This window comes from Diprion similis, chromosome 4, assembly GCF_021155765.1.
Source record: "Diprion similis isolate iyDipSimi1 chromosome 4, iyDipSimi1.1, whole genome shotgun sequence".
In the NCBI taxonomy this organism is placed as follows: Eukaryota; Metazoa; Arthropoda; class Insecta; order Hymenoptera; family Diprionidae; genus Diprion; species Diprion similis.
In genome coordinates, this window is record NC_060108.1 from 15,538,117 (window position 1) to 15,557,190 (window position 19,074).

The window sequence follows — 19,074 nt, forward strand, 5'->3', positions numbered from 1 at the left end:
CCTTTCGATGCTTCGTGGTATGCTGCTCGAGCCACGACACATCTGAGTAATTCGTCCAACCTGCCGGAACCCCAGAGGTGGAAGGATAATCAAGTCCCACCGCATACCCAGTGCACAGCTTCCGATTGATCGTGATCAGGACCTCGGGGCACCGTTCCTCCGACCGAAATCCAAGTTCAGTTCGCGAAGAGGCGAAATACGATGATTGCACGAGTGTAGGATCGGCGCATGCCCAGAGCCGCGTTATCGTAGTCGCAAGAGACTAGAGTCTGGTCGTTTCTCCCGTCTCCGCGTCTAGCCGCGAAGCTGTTACGAGACCCGCGAACGGTGCCTCCTGGGCTCGCGGTCTCGCGGCCGCTTCTCCGCGTTCACAGCATCCCGCCGACTCTCGTGGACCATAAGAGGGGCTTGGTGCGGTCTTTTGCCGCGACGTGGCGCTCACCTGCCTCGCCGCAGTCTTAAGGTGGACCGTTGCTCAGCGAGAATCAGCCGCTTACTTCTGCCGGTCCTTTCCCATACTCTTACCTTTCGATACATCTTCGCGGCATTTAAAGTAATCTCCGAGATTAGGCAACCGCACGTTACGCTCGGACTCGGTTCCTCCGCGACGTATCCTCCTGGGAGCCGTCATCCCTTCATGGATTATCCACCTGGAACCGGCGACGAGGCGATCGATTGATCCTCGAGGAGAGTACCTACCTGTCACCGCGGCGAAGATCCACCTGCTCCAGGGGTGGTTGATTCTCGGCTTGGAAGTTCTGATCGGTAGCTGAGGTAGCTCGAGCCGATTTCATCAAAGTGGTGGGGATTCTATGGTGGGTTTCATAGTGGGGGTAACGGAAGACCGAAAGATCCGGGTGACACAGTTCTGCAGGCCGCTTCGCGTGTCAAGTTTTCCAGTTTTTTAACGCAACGACTTTACCGTCGCATTCAAACGAGCCTCAAAAACTTCGCGATCGAATTAAATCGTCCCTACCGTCTCGCGCCGACTCTCCGTTCACGGAGTTCAAAGATAGTGCTTCGTTAATTTTTCGTTGTTCCTTCTTCTTAGCTGTCTCGCTATCTCCCTTCTTCTGTACACATTAAAAAAAGGACCTTGCAGAGGAGTATAAACTTTGAGTGATGTTCGTCAAGATGAAGATAAAGTGAATAAACGATAAAAGAATGACGGAGGTCCATCGAAATGGGTTGCCGATTATCGACACAGCTTGAAGGACCTTTCTATCGATAATCCTGTGTCGTAGTGCGCGACGATTTTCCAAAAACGTGTAAATATTTTACAAACCTGCAAAAGAGCTGAAGTCATCGATTCGATTGGGGATGCGAAGTGACTAGAAATATAATAAAATATACAAATATATAAAAAAAAAAAAAAAAAAAAAAAACGAAGAGCGAGAATCAACACTGGTAGATGCTGATGCTGTTATAGAATCGAGGTGAATTAGGGGAAACGCGTTATTCGGTGAGGGATTTCTTGCCTCGGAGAAGATCTCCGAGTCTATCTCAGGGAATGGAGATGCGTACCGTCCTGGTGGCGGTTTGCCTGTTACTCGTTACTCCGATCACCGGATCTCTTTGGTGAGTTCCTCATCCTGATTTTAAAGTTTATTAAATATCTAGAGGTTCGAACTCTCTTACTTTTATAGTTTAATTTTTTAAGTGCTAAGGCTGCTCGATCCGCGAGAAGCTTGTACGAGTATTTTCAGTACAAGTAAAAAGCGAAAAAATCGTATATTATCGATTTCTTGTTTTGATTTCTGTTTTGCGAATAAGACCCTTTCAAATCTTCAAAACTTGTGTTCCTGGGATTCGGAGCATAACCTAGGGTACGCTGGACCGTATATATCGATAACATCTCTTCGTAAATAAAGCTGTCAGTCCGGCTGAGACTAATGGCTTGTGTTCTGTCCTGAAATCTCTCGATTCTGTGACTAAAATTTTTTTCCACTCTTTGCTCGATCAAGGCGGAGCCGTGTTTTATAAATCGAAACTATAAAATCGCGTGCTTGCAAAAAATTAATAAGCCCTCTATCGTGAGCAGTGAACCAAAGTGGATTCATAATTTATCGCGAAGAGTTTCCATTTCTGTATTATAATCTGGACCAATGAAGACAGCGTTCAGACCATGGACAATTAGCAATTTTCATAGATTTTATACTATCAATCTCTTCCTGAAGCACGATGCGAACGATCCTCTTCCAAATTGTTTTTTTGTTTTCGTTTTTAGCAAAGCGAACGAGCGTTTTTAAAAGCGTGACCACAAGCGATGGCTCAAACTCACTTAACGGTGGATACAAACGGAAGTAAATTAGTGCGGCGAATGGTTGAGCAATAGTGGAACTTGGGGCTTGAAAAAGTAAAAGAGTCAAGTGGCGTTGCATGGGCCTGGTAACACATGATAGCCATAAAGAGAGGGTGAAAACAAACAGAAGTCATCTGTAATGCATATAGGCTTAAGTTTGTTGCGTTCTGCTCTCTCCGCCCTTCTCGCCTTCGTAAACAGGCCTAGGTGTGAGAAAATGACTGACTCGAATTGCGCGACCACCAAATTTCATTGGTAACATAACAAACAATTCCTCGTCACGTTTTAATCGATTCTTTGCTGGCGAGCTATACGTTGCAGGTACGGTCGCCGAGAAGCTTGCAAAACTGCATAAGTCTCGGCCGCGAGAAGCCTCAGCCTCCTATCTTTGTCGTAAATAAAAGAGTCAGCTCTTGCTCGTCAGGGCCCTCTGCTCCCGTTAAGTTTGTCAATATTTGCAGTCAGATACCATCAGGGCTCTTATCGCGTCTGTCACGAGACAAGTTCCGGCGAGAGTCTCGAAAGTTCACGAATAAAACAACAACAATCATTGTCAACGAAAGTTAAGCGTGAAAAAAGGGATCACGAAATATACAGTCAAATCCTGACTTAAATCTTTGGTATTGTAAGTGATGACTTGGAATATTGACCGCTTGGAATCTAAACTGCGTTCGTATTAATAAAGGACGAGGAATATTTTGTAATGATTTTTGAATTTCACAAAAGAAGAAATGTTGCGAAGCAGGATCACGCCTCGAGTCTAATTTAAGGGTACATGGGAGTTTTTCGTGGTCGGTAATTTTGAATTCGGTCCTGGCCGCGTTCTCCTTCGCGTTTCTGGACGCGGAGGATGAGCGTATGGTCGGATCAGCGGAGGATAGTTGGCGATTACCTCTGGACCGGATTCTTTTCCCCGGCTGGCATTCTCTCGTTTTTTCGCGAATCGCCGCACCTCCGTCTCTCCGTGGCAAGAGCAAGAGGAGCAAAAGGGAGACGAAGAAGGAGGGCGGACAATGGTCTCTCCGTCGCGTCACCAAGTGTCCCGTAAATCTCCGGCATCGCGTATAATTTGTTCCCCCGACACACGCCGACCGCTCCTGCAACGGAGACGGAGAGAGAGCCTGACGGTCATCGACTACGCCACGGCTACTGGCTGCTGATCGCAAGCTGGAATTCCGTATAACCGAACGAGATGCCTACTTATACATACACACACGCACACACGCACACACACACGAGCTGAAATTGTCGGGCGTATCCAGATTGAAGAGGGGAAAAAGTCCCCCTGCTAGTTCGGGTCAGCGTTTTTCGCCGCGTCGAAGGCAAACTTTACCGACTACTCAGCGATAAGACGTCCTTGGGAAGACGAACGATGCTCGCTATTGGTTCGGGCGTGGTTCAGATTCCCTTGTCCAAAGACCATCGTCCTACGGTAAAAGTGCGTTGGGCCGCTTAGCTTTGCGCCGGTTCTTTCGGGCTCCGCGGACGCGATAACAAATCCTGGCCGTGGTTACCGGAGGCGATATACCGAGATTGCTCGGTGGGGCACCATCGTCAAGTTAACCAATGAGCCACGGTGGGCAGTCCACCGAGTCCCGGACGATCCGGGTCGCCTTCCGAGTCCGCGCTGGTTGGTATGGTCCGCGAGGAGTGGAGGTCCTCCTCCCACCTCCCGCGGGAATCGACGCCGCTTGTTTGCTCACCTGAATACCTGATACCCCCCGGGCCCCGAGTAATCCTAGCCACTTCGGCTCGCTCGGAGTGTCGCCAAGCTCTTGATCCACCGGCGGAACAACACGCGCACGGCACGGCACGGCACGGCACGGCACGGCGATCGACGCTCGGTGGATTCGCTCTTCATTGGCCGGTCGATCGTTATCATCCCTCTTTCCCGATTTCCCCCGCGTGGATCTCGAGGAATTTCTTTTCCATCCACCTCGAGAGGGAGGGCGCTCTTCGAGTACGGCTCGAGTGGTACCGCCCGAAAGTTGGTGCACAATAATCCCCGCGATGAATGATGATTGGGTAAATATTGTTTGTGTGCCAACGCAAACAGGGATGCGTAGGTGTGCGGGTATTTGGCTAGGCAGGTATAATCGCGCTTCTGACTCGAGCATGCGGCGCTGCAGCAGCGAGGTACGTCCGTCGACGGTCTCTTCTTCGCGTATTAAATATAGGTGCGGGCGTAGCTCTACGCACCTCGATCACTCCCGCATTTCTGGACGAATATAACCCAGGAAGGAACGCCTGCCGGCTGAAGAGTCCGTGGTCAACGAGTCCCATTAATCTCGGGCTAGATTTCAGATCGGTTTCTCTGATCCCACAGCTGCTCGAAGCTTTTCACTATATAGGTATGTACGATTAGTATACGCGTGGAGATGGCGCACCGACCTCGGTACAAAGTGGCGCTAATTGCATGCAACGAAGCTACGAAAGTGGCGGAAAAGAGGGCAAGGAACTCCCGCGGCTTCGGGCCTCGCTTCTCGAATCTACACGCGTTACCAAAAAGAAGCGACGCACCGCGACCGAGGCGGCATGCGGGAGTAGTTCGAAAAAACATTAAGCTGCATTAGCACGCTCCCATTGCTGCGCCACGTCCGTAACAAATCCACCTATGGTGACTCGGTCTGCTCCGCTCGGCTTCAGGCCCCCGCGGGGACCCGCGGACCCGCAGGACCCACGGGGACCTACGGGGGGCCCTGTAAATCAAGCACGAGGTACGCCTCGGTCCGGCCGCCTGTTACACACCCGGTTAAACCCGCGGTTTGTTCCAGCGCTCTTGATTCCTTATCCCGTCCTGGTAGCTGATACGCGTGTCATTGCTGGCTCGACCGACAGCCTCGGCTGGTCTCCTATTGTGACAGGATCGAACTGGAAATATCGCAATCAGTGCAGGGGACGCCCGACGAGTCATTCTGCTTACCTGAGGAATTAAGCGGCGCAGCCGCGATTCTCACCCCCGTCCGATTCAGCTTCTCCAGAGGCCTTTGGGACCCCGAGGAACGCCGAGGCGTAACACGATCGTTGAAAAATTTCCTCCCACATCGACAACATTCTCGCGACTTGTTCCCTCGGAGATGTCCTCCTCCTGCACGGTCCTGGACTTAGTCGCTGAGATTCCCCTCGCGTGTTCACCGCGTGTCCCATTCCTTTTTGGATTTTTATACACGCAAGTTGAAATGTCTCCCGCGCCACTGCCGGGGGATAGGAACACCTTGTTCCTGGCATATTCGAAGCGACTTTCTCGAGAAGTATAACACGCAGCGTTGCCTTTTCCTTTTCCTTTTTCTTTCGTCCGATCCTCGCGGATTTTCGCATTCGGGAACGGACGGTGAACTTCGTACGTATGCAGCGCGAACCGCGCCGCCGGATAACAGGGCCAGTTGCTGAAGAGAAGAGCTTCGGCAGACAGCGTGGAGCTCTACGCCTCGAAAAGAATGCTGTGCGTCTAATGACGTGATAAATCTGATCGTAAGTCAGACCGGAGAGAAAGGGAGAGCTGTAGAGAGTATCTTCTTCGTGAGTCTCGCCCACGATTCTCAGCGACAGGTTCGCGTTGAGTGGGCTGAGATGATTCGGGATGATTGAAAAAAATTTATCCGCATTTCGTTTTATTATTATCTTTTCATTGCCGAATAAAATTTATTCCGCTTTCGAGATCGCTACGGAATATCGCATGGCTCACTTTTGTAGATCATATGCGTAAGTAGAGACGTGGATCGACGCGATAGTATGAGGGTGTTGTAGTATCACACGCGTTGAATAGAATTAGCAGCCATGATTCGCTTTGTGTTTACGAGGACGTCGTAATTTCATAATTTTATTATCTCGTGCATTGTATCGGTGGCTTCTTAGGTTTATTTGATCACGAGAGGGTTGCCTATGCGAGGGCCAACTCCTCCGAGGCAAACAGTCGTGAAATACGTGCACCAACTCGGCTCACCCTCCTCTCTGCCAACAGCTTAACATAATATACACTGGTGCCCGTAACTTTAACGCAAACGTGACTGTTATGTCAGTCGTTACATGTTCTCGGAAACTGTGAGTGGCGCTGATGCATTCCTAGCTCGTAACGCGAGAGAGCGAGATAGCGGGAGAAAAAGTGAGAGAGAGAGAGAGAGGAACAGAAAGAGACTTATACTTCTTCAAACACCTTGCCTTGTTTCGTAATCACCCATCGTCAACTGACGTGATAAATTATTCAAGTCAATCGTATAAAGAACAATTCAATCCACCCGTCGCTTTTATTTTTTTCCTCTCACTTTTCGGTTTTTATTTGTTATTTCAATTTTTGAACCGGAACATTTTACGAGAGAAGAAATACTGGGGAGGAGAATAATTATAATAATAATAATAACAATGATTCATTTCATTTTACCATTTGCAAGGCTTGCTCTTGAATTTTTGTAAAATGTATTTTTCATCTCTTCATCATCTCCAAGATATACGATAAAATTGGGTTACGCTTATCACCAGTGTATAAGCGGGGCGAGTGCGATTAGAGAAAATAAATAAACATTCGAATCTACAAACGATTTAATTATATTTCAGTAACCGCTTCGCGGATGTGCAAGGCTGACGACGTCAGTCAGCGCTCAAACTGTGGCAACACAAGTTCAGTACATATACAAACAGATTTTATTACGCCTAATTTTGATCACTCACCACGGAGTTTGTATATTCTGTCATATATATATATATTTTTTTTTTCCTTGCCCCCCCTCCCCGCGATGATTTCGTCCAACTTTATGGGTTCTTCGCTCTGTCAAACAACTGTTGAATTCAATTGTCCACTGAAACATTTTTTCCCAGTTTCAATTAGTAAGTTGTCCTATAATACGTATTCAAATGTCTGTGAATCCTTAAAAACTGGATAAAACGAAAATGTTCACGATTAAGTTACTTATTTTTTATTTAATTTCGTTTTTGTTAACGGATTTCAAGCATCGAACACTGTGGTTTCCGACATTTTAGCCCGTGCTGTTTATTTCGTAGTTGTGTAGGCGAAAAAGTAAAAAGTTTGGGGCAAGCGAATATATAAATCACAACGTTGGATCAGACAGCTTCTCCCCTGGGAGCACAGAGACACAACATCTCGCGAATCCTTGGCGACCGCTTAATCTCTCTCTCTCATTCGTTCTCCTTCTCTTGATCCGCCTGTCCCTCAGGCTTCTTTTACTTTTCATTTCCCTGAGATACGACCTCGCCTAAATACGCGACGACGCCTAGTCTCAAATACTGCTACATGTCGCTCGCCAGATTTGTGGCTTCCCTAAATTATTTTCAACTGACTTACGTTCTCGCGGTTGCTCAAGGGTCGCCCAGTTTTCTTTGCCCTTGGAAAGTTCACGCCAAGGTGAAAGTGGAAGAAATGTACAGACTCCTAAAAGTAGCATTTCACATAAAATATAGCTTTTATTTCCAAAACATTCCTTACAATTGGTTCAATGTCATTTTCAGGGTCGCCGGAAGTCAGGTCGTAATGGACCCGATGCTGGTGTGTAAAAAGACGCGACGACTGAAGGGTAAGCTAGCCGACATTTGTCGGAAGGAGCCAGCGCTGCTGAAAGAAATTGTGAAAGGGGTTCAAGTTGGCACCAGAGAATGTCAGCATCAATTCAGAAACAGAAGGTGGAACTGCACGACGGTCAGGCGTTCCCTCAGGAAAATTTTACTCCGAGGTAAGCTGCGGAAAGAGATTGAGTTTTAAAAAAAATCCCAGGAATTTTAGGGGGGGAAACACATTTCTTTCCCTCCCCCCATGCGTCGCGAAATTCACGGTTCCACAAATTTTCGAGACGATCAAAGTGACATTGATATTCGATATCTTCATTCTCGTTCTGCTGTTGCTTAGGAAAAAAAGACGTAGAGAAGGGAAAAGAAAAAAAGAAAAAAAAAGACACAGAGAGCGAGAGAGAACGAATAAGGAAAAAGGAGCGGCGTGTCGTCGCGCTGGTAGGTAATCCGCACCGATCAGCCATAAAATCGACCAGGATTGTTCCGGAAAAGACTAAAGGGTCCCTCGAGGCTCGGCGTGATCCTCCGGCAGAACTTCGTAGGTAGCACTTGGGGTTTAACGCCCATGTTCGCCTTATCAGTACACGCAGCCCCTCAATTAGGGGATGCTGCGTGCGGAGAAGTCGGATCACCGGAGGACCACACAGCAGGAGCTACCTGACCCTATCGGTGGATCGGGTCCATAAAAATTAAACGCAGCCAGATAAATAAACGTCAATAGGGAATTGAGATAGGCGTCAAGACCCGAAAGGGAAAAGAAAGAAGAAGAAAGGAAAGGAAACTGAACGAAACGGAGAGAGAGAGGAGAAAAATGAGGGGATAAACCACCTAAATTTTGTCGGAATTTCTGCCTCAAGTTTTTTACTTCAGATAAAAGCGTAATCTATAGTTGTCTCTGTCAATTTTTAAAGGGTCCTTTCCAGCAACCTCGATTCTGGCTGAAATAAGAAAAGTCCCACTCTGTCATATAACGACTACAGTTAGGTTTGGAATTCTTTTCAGTCGGTCGAAAAATTGGGTAATCGAGATCGGACGAGGAATCAATTAATAATTAATCGGTGCCTTGGATCGCCGGGTAATCCGATCTTCGGTAAATCTTCATTGCTGGCTCTTCCGTAGCCGCATGCGGAGCTTTCGTCTTTTATTTTCTCAACTTCGAAATGCATACCTACCTGCGGTGCAACTTGTTACCTTGTTGACAGCGCCCCGTGGGAAGTCCTTCGTGAAATATATGACACCCTGTACCGAGCACCCCCTGTTGACTCGACAAATGTCTTTGTGATCTTTGTGAAAAAAGGGACACAGCTTAAAAAGGCATTGCTTTCGTCTGATAGTCTGCAGGGGAAAAAATGTCGGACGTTCGATATCCATTTCTCAGCGAAACGACTGCTTTAAAAATTAAACGAAAGCCTCCAGCTTCTTCACTAGTACACAACGTACTTCATCGCCAGACTTAAATTATAAAAAAATTCATCAACAGGCATATCGTTTGTTCGACACTCAGCAGAGTCTTGTTTTGCACCCACTTTTCAACCCCGCGTGGTATATTTCCGTTGAAAAAAGAAACTTTCCTCCCCTCCGTCACTCTCGGGGTAAAGTTATGGCTTTCCAATGACGCGTAATCTGCCGTATTGTCTCGTTTATGAGGTGTCGCAAGGGCGACGCGGGCTCGACCCGTGGCCAGGTGGAAGATGTCTCCATAAAGGTTCGCGTAGTGACCCTTAGCTCCCGAATCATCGGGAGACCGACGCCACCCCACCGAGGGTCGTATTTTAACGCGAACGTCCCACGGATGACTCGAAATTGGTCATAATGTTGACAGCCAGCCATGACGAATACGACCCGGACCCCAAGCTACTGTAGATTCGACTTTTCTCCGTCGCGATTGCCTCCGTCAGTGCAGTAAAATAGCGAAAGATAAATCGAAACGTTGACCCGAAAAATTAATCGAAAGAACGAGATTCAGATGTCTGATTGTGGGTAATACATTACGCCGTGTAACCGGGGTTCGGTTTGTCCGAAGGATAATAATTATATCCCTGTCCACGCGTACGTATTCGGTCGATTATTTAGCGGTGATATCTGATCACGAATAGCGGGTATCTTAAGGGCTTTAATTAGGGGAACACATTGCCACTAATATCTGACGGACAATGTCAATCTGTCAGGTGGTACTAAAAGGAAAGGGATATCTCATAGGTACACGCGATCGGAGATTTAGATGTTGAGCCTGATGAGCCGGAATCAACTCAGGTTCGCCCCCCCCCCCCCTTCCCTTTTCCCGACTCCTCGCCCACTCTCACTGGTCCCCTCAAAGTTATCCAGAGAATTGTTAGGAATTCCGAGTCTAAATTAAAATTTATTCCGCTTCCCTCTTAATCCTCAGATAAGGACTAATAGAGGTTCTGCTCCTGAGTTAGGGTAGACCTTTTTCAGCCGTGCACGGTGCATATGTTTCAAACTTCTGAATGCATCCTATATAGGATGAATTCACGTCTTATGAATTTGTTAGGGTTAATTCCACCGTCACTATTATTATTTTCTTTTTCCTTTCCATTCCCTGTTCATCCCTTTTCTCATCTTTATTTCGTACTGAGTGCAGTCCAACGTACTGTACTATTTTTTGGTTCAAGATTTATTCCATGTCCGCTAATAGCTTAGAGTTGAAAAATGATTCCTACTGTTTAAAGTAAAACATATTTTGCACCTTGTAGTTTTGTACTTCGAAAGTGCCAACGAACAGAAAACACTTCCCTCTTATATTGCAATCCTTATTTATGCGAAAAATATATGCATGGGATTATTGTACGGTGGTCGATGAGATGAGCGTTGATATACGTTTGTCGTCAGCGTCGAGTCGTCTCTTCGTGATCGTGGGCTGCAGCGAGCTGCGGGCTGCGCCGTGAATGCATACAAACGTATTAGTTAACACCCGTGGAGGGAAAACACTTAGCACGGGTTCGCTAACGGTTGCCGGGTTCGCGTCCGGCCATAAGTTCTTATTACCACACGTCACCTGGCGCAGCAGTTCTATCAGATGCAGCGAAGAGCCGACGGTGCGCCATCGGCCGCAGGATAAGACGTACGGAGCGGAATTTATACGACTTATAAATTCCAATGAAAGAATTATCTCCGAGTCTTGTCCGATAGCCGCGTGAATTCGATAGCAGACGCTCGTTTTCTCAACGGTGAGTATTAGCGCACGTTTACGATAAAACGTAGGGGAAAATCCACGCTTATGATCTACCGCATCGAAAAATATTACGCGGAAGAATTATACCGGGGGTTATCAAATTCGGCGATTCACGGCTGGATATCTGTTAATTCGTTAACCGTTGAAGATTTCTGCCGCAGCTGGGGTTTAACCACGCGCCTCTGGTTGGATCTTTAGTTTTATTTCGGGCCGCGTTATATCTCCACCTGTATCTCGGTGCCTATACTTTTAAAAAGTATCCCGAACCCGGCAAGGTCTCCGGGTCTATCAGCTCCTCGGTCTCTCCGCTAACGATGTTCTCTCGGCAAGGTTTACTGCGAAATAATGTCAGAGCCTCTGGTTACGAGGGACTTGGCTTAATTTGTCCCCCTTATTAGAGATACGTTCGAATGGATGTGAAAGAATACGTGGGTCCTTGCGGGTAATTTGCAAGGACCACCGGGTTCCGCCACCGGCATTTATTACGTTTAAACTTCAATTTTTATGTCCTTAGATATCGGCTTATGTCTCCTGCTTACATATAAGTGCAGTAATTTCGCGTCGGCCCGCGATCCTCGTCCCACTTCCTCACGCGGAGAAAATCAAATCCTTTCGTACTGCGCAAATGTAGCGCGAAAGAGAGGGCCGGTACAATTATCCCCCGGGCACCAAAAATCCTTGGTTTTCATTCCGTCGCGAGGAGGAGGCTGCGTTTCTCTTAAGAAGCGGTCATCTCCGGAGCCGAACTGCATCGCGGGGAACGAACCTCTCCTTAGACTCGAGTCGGGCGACGACGGTGAGTTGCGGGGGTGGGCGAGGAGGGCGCCTCCTTGGATCTGTCGGGGCGATGCATTCAAATGTCAGCGTTCCCAGACCGGACTCGACGCCGAAGAGTAACAGATCTGTCCACCGCCTTCGGTGCAGTAAAAGTTAAGTTAAAGTACGGTAGCCCCGATACAATAAACGTAAGGGACACTAAACTGTTTGCTGTTGTCAATCCTTTGTGGTTCCACTGGACACGGCGATGTACCGGCAATGTATCTCCGATGTTACTCACCCCCGATCTTTTGCCCGGGAGCATTCCGCGCCGCGCGGATCACCGGGGGTACAATCCTCCTCAATATCATTCCGCGGAAAACGCAGCCGCAGAGCTTCGACGAGCTTAATCTACTCGATTTTCTCGTGCACGGGGCGCGTGCAGCGGCGAATCGCGGTTCCTGTAGAACGAGGAAGGAATCCTGTGCGTTGCTTTCCGCTTGAAAAATGACGATAGAATGTTTAGAATTGCGAACATTCACAATTCCATCTCCGCAGTAATTACCGAGGTATTCCTGCGGCCGCGCCGCGTCGCTCGCGTCTCTCTTCGGCCGTTCGCGATGGAGACGGCTGCGGGTCTTACCCGGATGAGAAATTCCATCGCAATCCGCGAATCATTGCCGGATGCATAAAAATTGCTGGGTATTCGAAGAGAGGCGAGGGGAGAGGGAGAAAAATAAAGTGTATTGACGGGGCGGGAGGAGAAAACAAGAGAGTGAAAAAAATCGGGAACAAGCCACACTTGGTCATTGCTGCGTGCGGGATTTTTATCACTCGGTCATTCTCATCGCGGAGGTATTCATGCGTCCAGTTAGTATTTATTGGAAATGGTCGGAGAGGCCGCGACTCGGATCGTACAGAAATAGCCTCTTCGCTCGCTATTCTCTCGCTTAGCTTTCGTTGAATGTATTCCCATCGAGCGATCCGCGGACTTTATGTCGCCAGATAAGAGATAACCATGGGAAGAAAGGTCCGGCCGTTCGTTCTCAAATAAACCGCAATCACGTGGTTTTTAATTTCCCCAACGTGAAACGAAACACACGCGACGGACCAAAATCACTTTCTGACTTTCTCTCCTCGGCTCCTTTCACCGCGAGCAAAATTATGCATCACTCGGTCAATCGATGAGGACATCCTCGCCGTATAATAACCTATCGGCAATAAGTTTGCTTAGCTATGGTGTCCGATAAATCTAGGCTCTCGAAACGTGTTGCCGCCGTGGCACGCAGCGCGCTCAATACCATTTACGTCAGCGGCGGTAAATCCGCAAGACCGCAGCCTACGGACGTTTAACTATATAGTTTAAGTAAGTATGGCCGTTGCGTAATCGGTGATCGATTAATTGGCCAGAGATTAACGAATGCGAGTGCTTTCCTGACTCCCTCCATAAATCACTCGATCGTGAACGTCCCCTGCACCCTCCGGCCGCTGCGCTGTGCCGCTGCAACCTGCCGCAGTGCGCAATGCCATCATGCGTGAACGTCATGTAATCCTCTACCGTAGCGGCAATGCTCGTTGGTATTAAACCTCGTTCCTTATTCGATCGTAATTCCAAGGTGAAGACGCCAAAGTCTCGGGTGAAACAGCCACGAGGGAGGGGGAGTCGAGAATAAGTATTACCCTCTGGTGCGTAGGTACGCGAATCTGGTAGAATGTTGATAATTGGCTCGAAGTATCCGACGCACCTGGCCGCAACCTGCACTGCCGCGATAACGATCCTCGCCTGTCTAATTGATCCGAAGTGATTCAAAGCCACCGATAATGTTCACGTAACAGATACACGCGCGGGACTCGATCCTCGGTTAACCTGACGCATCATGATCATCTCCTTCGGTCCACCAGCAGCTTCAGCTACAAGCCCGCACGTCGCAGGATCACACTGGCTGGGATCGAGCCGGTGTACTCGTGTTTTGCATTCGGAATACGTATGCCGATCCAGAGTAAGGAGACTCGGTACTTTTCGTCGGTGGAAGAAAAAAAGAAGCGCGGAGAAAAAGGGCAGAAAACTGTGTGTGTCGCGGAATAATGGAGAAGGTAGCGGAGCCGGCTCGGCTCGTCTTTCTCCGGAGGCAAAACGACGCTTCCGTCACGGTTGGATCTAAGGAGCTGCTGATGATGGTGCTGCCGTCTTCTCTACTGCCTGCCTACTGCCTTCCCTTCGGACCTTTCGCTTTCCATATCAGATCAACTCGTATATAAGAGTATCGTATCGCTTAAATACACACTGAAAGGTGAGTTGATGCATCAGAAGATACGCGGGCGGTGGCAGCCAAGGTCCAGTCGCTACGTCGCTCCGTCGATTCGTGCTAAAGATACCCGGCTGGAATCCATGGGAACCACGGTGAACCGTGCTTAACGTGTATAACCCCTTCCCCGCCACCCCTTAACCCCACCTCACCGCACCTCCCTCGACCAACTTCCACGTGACTTAGCCTCGGCTTATTACGTCCACGCAGAACTCCGCAATTCAGGAACATCGGATCGCGTCATGTCATCATCTTCATTCCTAGACGTAGTACGTGTGTCCGTAGGCAAGACTCGTGTATTTCGTGGATTCGTAACGTTCGCTCCCGAGACCCGGAGAGCCATTCCGCTGATGTATTACGGCCGTTCGAAGAGTGACGCAAACTCGAATCAGCTCCTGTACCACGACTACTGCGACGATGGATCTTTCGGGAAGATTTATACGTGAGACGGGCCTGCAGTCGTCTTTCCTGCAGACACAAGGTGGATACCGTAATTGGAGAAACATTCCACCTTGTATGAGTTAATTCCATCGATCGCACGGAGATATCGTGGCTCAGGGAAGGAGCACGGAGCGAGATGGAAGGAGAGCGAGAGAGACAGAGAAAAGAAACGACGAAACAAAAACCAGAAAAAAGCAAACGGAGAGGGTAAAAGAGAAAGAACTCCTTCGTGATCGTTACTTACACACCGAGCCCGGTACCGGGCTCAAGATTTTGGTAATCGGCCGCCGATTTGCAAAGCCCGGATGCTCGTCCGTACCATGGTAAGGGTAAAACTGTGTAATCTAGTGCGCTCTCTGAAAGGGTACAGAGCTTGACGCATTGTGCGCTAATGATGGAGTGGTAACGTGACAGGTGAAATCCAATACGCTCCGGGTCCCACCCAGTGCACCCATGGTTGGACACGGCGGCCAAACGAAAGAACGAACCAACGAAGGAAGGAACGAAGGACCGGGTTCGGGTCTGGATTTGGGCTCGCATCGGTTGGCCACTGTGAGAGCGAGGACCGTGCGAGAGATCCAAGCGACCGTCCGTTTGAATTGTTTCGGATCGTGAAGAACTCGTACACCCAGTGAACAATATTTATTTTTACATCTCCATGGTTGGTACAACATGCCGATATACGAAAATAGTACGATATAACCGAGCCTAGGAAGAGCGTCGTGAAGCCAAGATGCGTTCCGTGCTTCGAGTCGTAGGTCGAATTGCCAAGCCCTGGATCCTGGTCATCCTGGAAGACACCGCGGTCCTTTGTATATCCTTGGATATATACGGTGATGTGGTGTCAACTACCTCGGAGTATCGGGCCTATCCCGAATATTCTCAATTGGTCGTTTATTTGGAACGTCGTTGAACCGCCCATCGTTTTTTCTTCTTCTCTTTTCGTGCCAACATCTCATCTCACGAGTGACTCGGCACTGCAATTAAATCCGGTTGTTTAACGTCCGCGTGATTACCTCCGAGACTGTCTTTGCATTCCTCGCCCTTATGCTCCACTCCTTGTTCGTACCACTCGGGACGGGCTCTCGTACCCGGGAACAAATTCTCGGATCTGTTGGGTACATCCTCGCGAAGAAAATTCTGAGATTAATCTCATTACCGTCCGCAGTCGTCTCGGTTCATCCTTCTCTCTCGCCTCTGTGCACGCTGCTGTCTGCCTGCAGCGTACGGAGCAGAAGTCGAGGGATCGCTCGAGAGGAGACCAGTTAATCGAGGGTTATTACGCACGCGGTTTATCACGACGCGTCAGATGCCTTGTTGCGCGGAAAGATATTAGAGTAAGATAGACATTAAATTACGCCTTGTACTGCCCCAGTACGGGCCAATAAAACCAGACCTCGCTTAAGCGGAGGCTAGGAGATCGGCGTATGGTAATTCACAACAAACTGCTTGCCGTAATTAGTGTTATTCAGAGATGGCCTACATCGGCACGTGTTCGTTGTAAAAAGCCACCGTGAAGTATATAAACGTTGTAGGTAGGAACACGACGTCTTTAGACCCCGCAACTTCCTCCGCGATCTTTATCCCTCTGATATCGTCTCACCTCATCCCGTATAATGTGTAACCTGCAGTCACGCCCACGGTTTCTAAACGCGAAAACGTCACGGCGAAATTTGCTCGATTCGCAACTCATGGGTCGACGATTCTACGGAGCTTGAAATTTATACCGCGCCGATGGCGAAGAGACGGAAACTTTCGATGGGTAATTGAAATTACACGTCGGTACGAGATTGACTCTCCCATTCGTTACCGCTGCAGGTCGATACAGTTCGAGGAGTTGATTGGCCGATCGGTACCCGGTCTGGACGCTCAGATCTTTCTCAAGCCCGGAGGGCAGCAATTAATTTATCCCCTTCATCGGCTCTCACAAGTTCTAATTGTCTTATCCGTTTAATGATGTGTAATCCGATTTGTTTTCGATACATTCAATCTGATCTTTTAATCTTCCGGCGTTTATTTATTTAATTCACTCGATACACATCGATTCGCCTCGTCAATATTAAATGCATCTCTGCCCTTGAATCTCTGATCCGGTTCCCACTCTCATCACCCATTAATACCCGATCTCGTGATATGATTCTCAGAGATTCATCTTGCAGTATTTAATTAATCATTCTTGGCTTCGATCACCGCGCCTTGATTTATTACAAGAGTGTATTTTACTTTCTCATTATTATTATATTGCAATCTAATTTCTTTTTTCCTTTCTACATCAGACACGAGAGAGACAGGTTTCATAAACGCCATCACGGCTGCTGGGATCACTCACGCTGTCACCAGGGCCTGCACCATGGGCCACCTCGTCGAGTGCTCGTGTGACAAGACTATCAGCAAAGGTAGGAGTAAGTATCGCTTCGCCACTTTCAAAATAAGCTTTTTCAATCTTCTCATCACGTCTGTCATTCCAATCTTGCGAAAGGATCGAGTAATATTTCTACATTTGCTTCAACTGAGACGACAAACGTGAAAAAAGTTTAGTCGCAGACTTAGTTTTGTAAATTTTCTAATATTCAATTTGATGGAAATTAACAGGGTTGATATTACGATGAGAAATTCATAACTCGGAAATCTGTATCAGACCTGATTATTCTTACAATTAGAGACAATTGCGACGTTGTTGAAATGTTGTTGCCTGTAAGATTCAAAACAACATCGTTGACGAATTGTTCCACTTTGGCTTTGGACTTGTTCATTGTTCCGGAAAACAGTTAATTGAATAAGGACACTGCAAATGTCCCGGTTAACGGTGATCGCCTGTACGCAGGAAATCGCGGTGGAAAATCAGCAAGCCGAGCAGCTGATCGAGCCAAAGGTCCTTTGGCGGAGGGTGAATGGGAGTGGGGCGGGTGCGGGGACAACGTGAATTTCGGTTTCAAAAAATCCCGAGATTTCATGGACGCGCCGTACCGGAAACGCAGTGACATCAAGACGCTGGTGAAGCTGCACAACAACGACGCCGGTCGTCTGGTGAGTCGATCTCTCTCAAGCCGTTCGCTCCTCTTCCTGAACGTCGATACCGAGAGTCCTGATCCATCATCCCTCCAGCCCTCCTTTTCAGGTCGATTTCAGCTGAAAATCAGGCTATTCTCTCGTTTCTCAGGCAGTGAAAAATTTCATGCGCACCGAGTGCAAGTGCCACGGTCTCTCGGGTTCGTGCACCGTCCGTACTTGCTGGAGGAAGATGCCGCCGTTTCGCGAGGTCGGCAATCGTCTTAAGGATTCGTTCGACGGAGCGGCGAAGGTGATACCGAGCAACGATGGTCACAGCTTTATAACCGAGGGTCCGACGATCAAGCCTCCCGGTCGTTTCGATCTCGTTTACAGCGAGGACTCACCGGACTTTTGCAAGCCGAACAGGAAGACCGGCTCCCTCGGGACTCAGGGTAGGCAGTGCAACGCCACGAGTCCCGGCGTCGAGGGCTGCGAGCTTCTTTGTTGCGGTCGCGGTTACGACACGAAAGTCGTCAAGGAGAAGGTCAACTGTCATTGTAGGTTCAAGTGGTGCTGCGAAGTAACGTGCAACACGTGCGTCGTCAAAATGTCGGTAAACACGTGTCGTTGAACGAGGATCTGGGTCTTCAGGTCGTCTGACCTGTATTTCAGAAAATGACAAAAGGAAAAAAGATAAATCGATACATAGAAAATATAAGTAAGAAAGAATAAAGTCGAATCTTCTTCCGATCGTTCTCAGGAAACCACGTCACGTCATTTCCTATCGTTTAATCAGCGATTATAGGCTCCAGGCTATAGGTTATTTTACTATAAATACGTATGTTTTATTTCGTGGTTAACATCGCGACTCAATCACACCCTAGGTAAGCATAATTCATCGAAAATTACACGGTGATAATACTTGGCCTTTATAAACACTTTGGGCAGCAAGGAAATGAGGTGGAAGAGCAGCCGAGGAGGGGGGAGCTCTGTTTTCGATCTGTTTTTATGTACATGTACATCTTTTATTTGTAATTTGTATGTATACATATCTATATATATATATACACATAATTTTGTCTTGCCATAATAATTATTGATCGTTGTGATGTATGTTCTATGTGATTAATTAGGTTATATATGTATAATGTGTATAAATTTCGGTCGTGTATCGTTCTGTCCGAAATTTGTCGGTCCCATCGCGAAATATAGTGAATATATTTTTTTCTTTTCTAAATAGCAAATAGTATTTCGATTTTATAAAATTCTTAGCTTCATATTCTAGCGTCTATTCCAGCTTCTCCGTATTTAATCGATGTATAATATTCAAGTATCGTCCACATTTATCGAGCGGGCTAATATTACATATTATCCGCTGCTGTAGGTTGAATAATATATATTTAATGATTGATTTATAGTAATAAATTCGCTTATCTATTCTATTAAATACGTAGAAATCTGAGAGTCTATAGCTGGTCTTCGTTCATTAATTATTATACCATCATGTGCCTTGTAATGACAACAATATTTTCCTAATTGTCCTCTGTACATAAGACTGATATATTAAT

At 47.7% G+C, this 19,074-nt stretch overlaps 1 protein-coding gene across 2 annotated transcripts; it reads left to right on the plus strand.

The window, feature by feature from the left end:
* The first annotated feature begins 1,379 nt into the window (after window positions 1-1,379).
* Window positions 1,380-18,221, plus strand: LOC124405847 (protein Wnt-6-like). Of its 2 annotated transcripts, none has more exons than XM_046881092.1 (5): window positions 1,380-1,578; window positions 7,763-7,983; window positions 16,792-16,917; window positions 17,340-17,542; window positions 17,676-18,221. In XM_046881092.1, exons 1-5 carry the CDS (start codon window positions 1,511-1,513, stop codon window positions 18,135-18,137), a joined length of 1,080 nt encoding a protein of 359 aa, XP_046737048.1. In that variant the 5' UTR covers window positions 1,380-1,510; the 3' UTR covers window positions 18,138-18,221. The 2 variants fall into 2 exon arrangements, with proteins under 2 accessions (XP_046737048.1, XP_046737049.1); XM_046881093.1 differs by having other exon boundaries at window positions 16,792-16,911.
* Window positions 18,222-19,074: the final 853 nt, after the last annotated feature.

Coding starts and splice junctions, on each gene's coding strand:
- LOC124405847 (XM_046881092.1), top strand. CDS start 1,511: ATGGAGATGCGTACCGTCCTGGTGGCGGTTTGCCTGTTACTCGTTACT. Junction 7,984..16,791: donor CAGGAAAATTTTACTCCGAG/GTAAGCTGCGGA, acceptor TTTCTACATCAG/ACACGAGAGAGACAGGTTTC. Junction 16,918..17,339: donor GACTATCAGCAAAGGTAGGA/GTAAGTATCGCT, acceptor GCCTGTACGCAG/GAAATCGCGGTGGAAAATCA.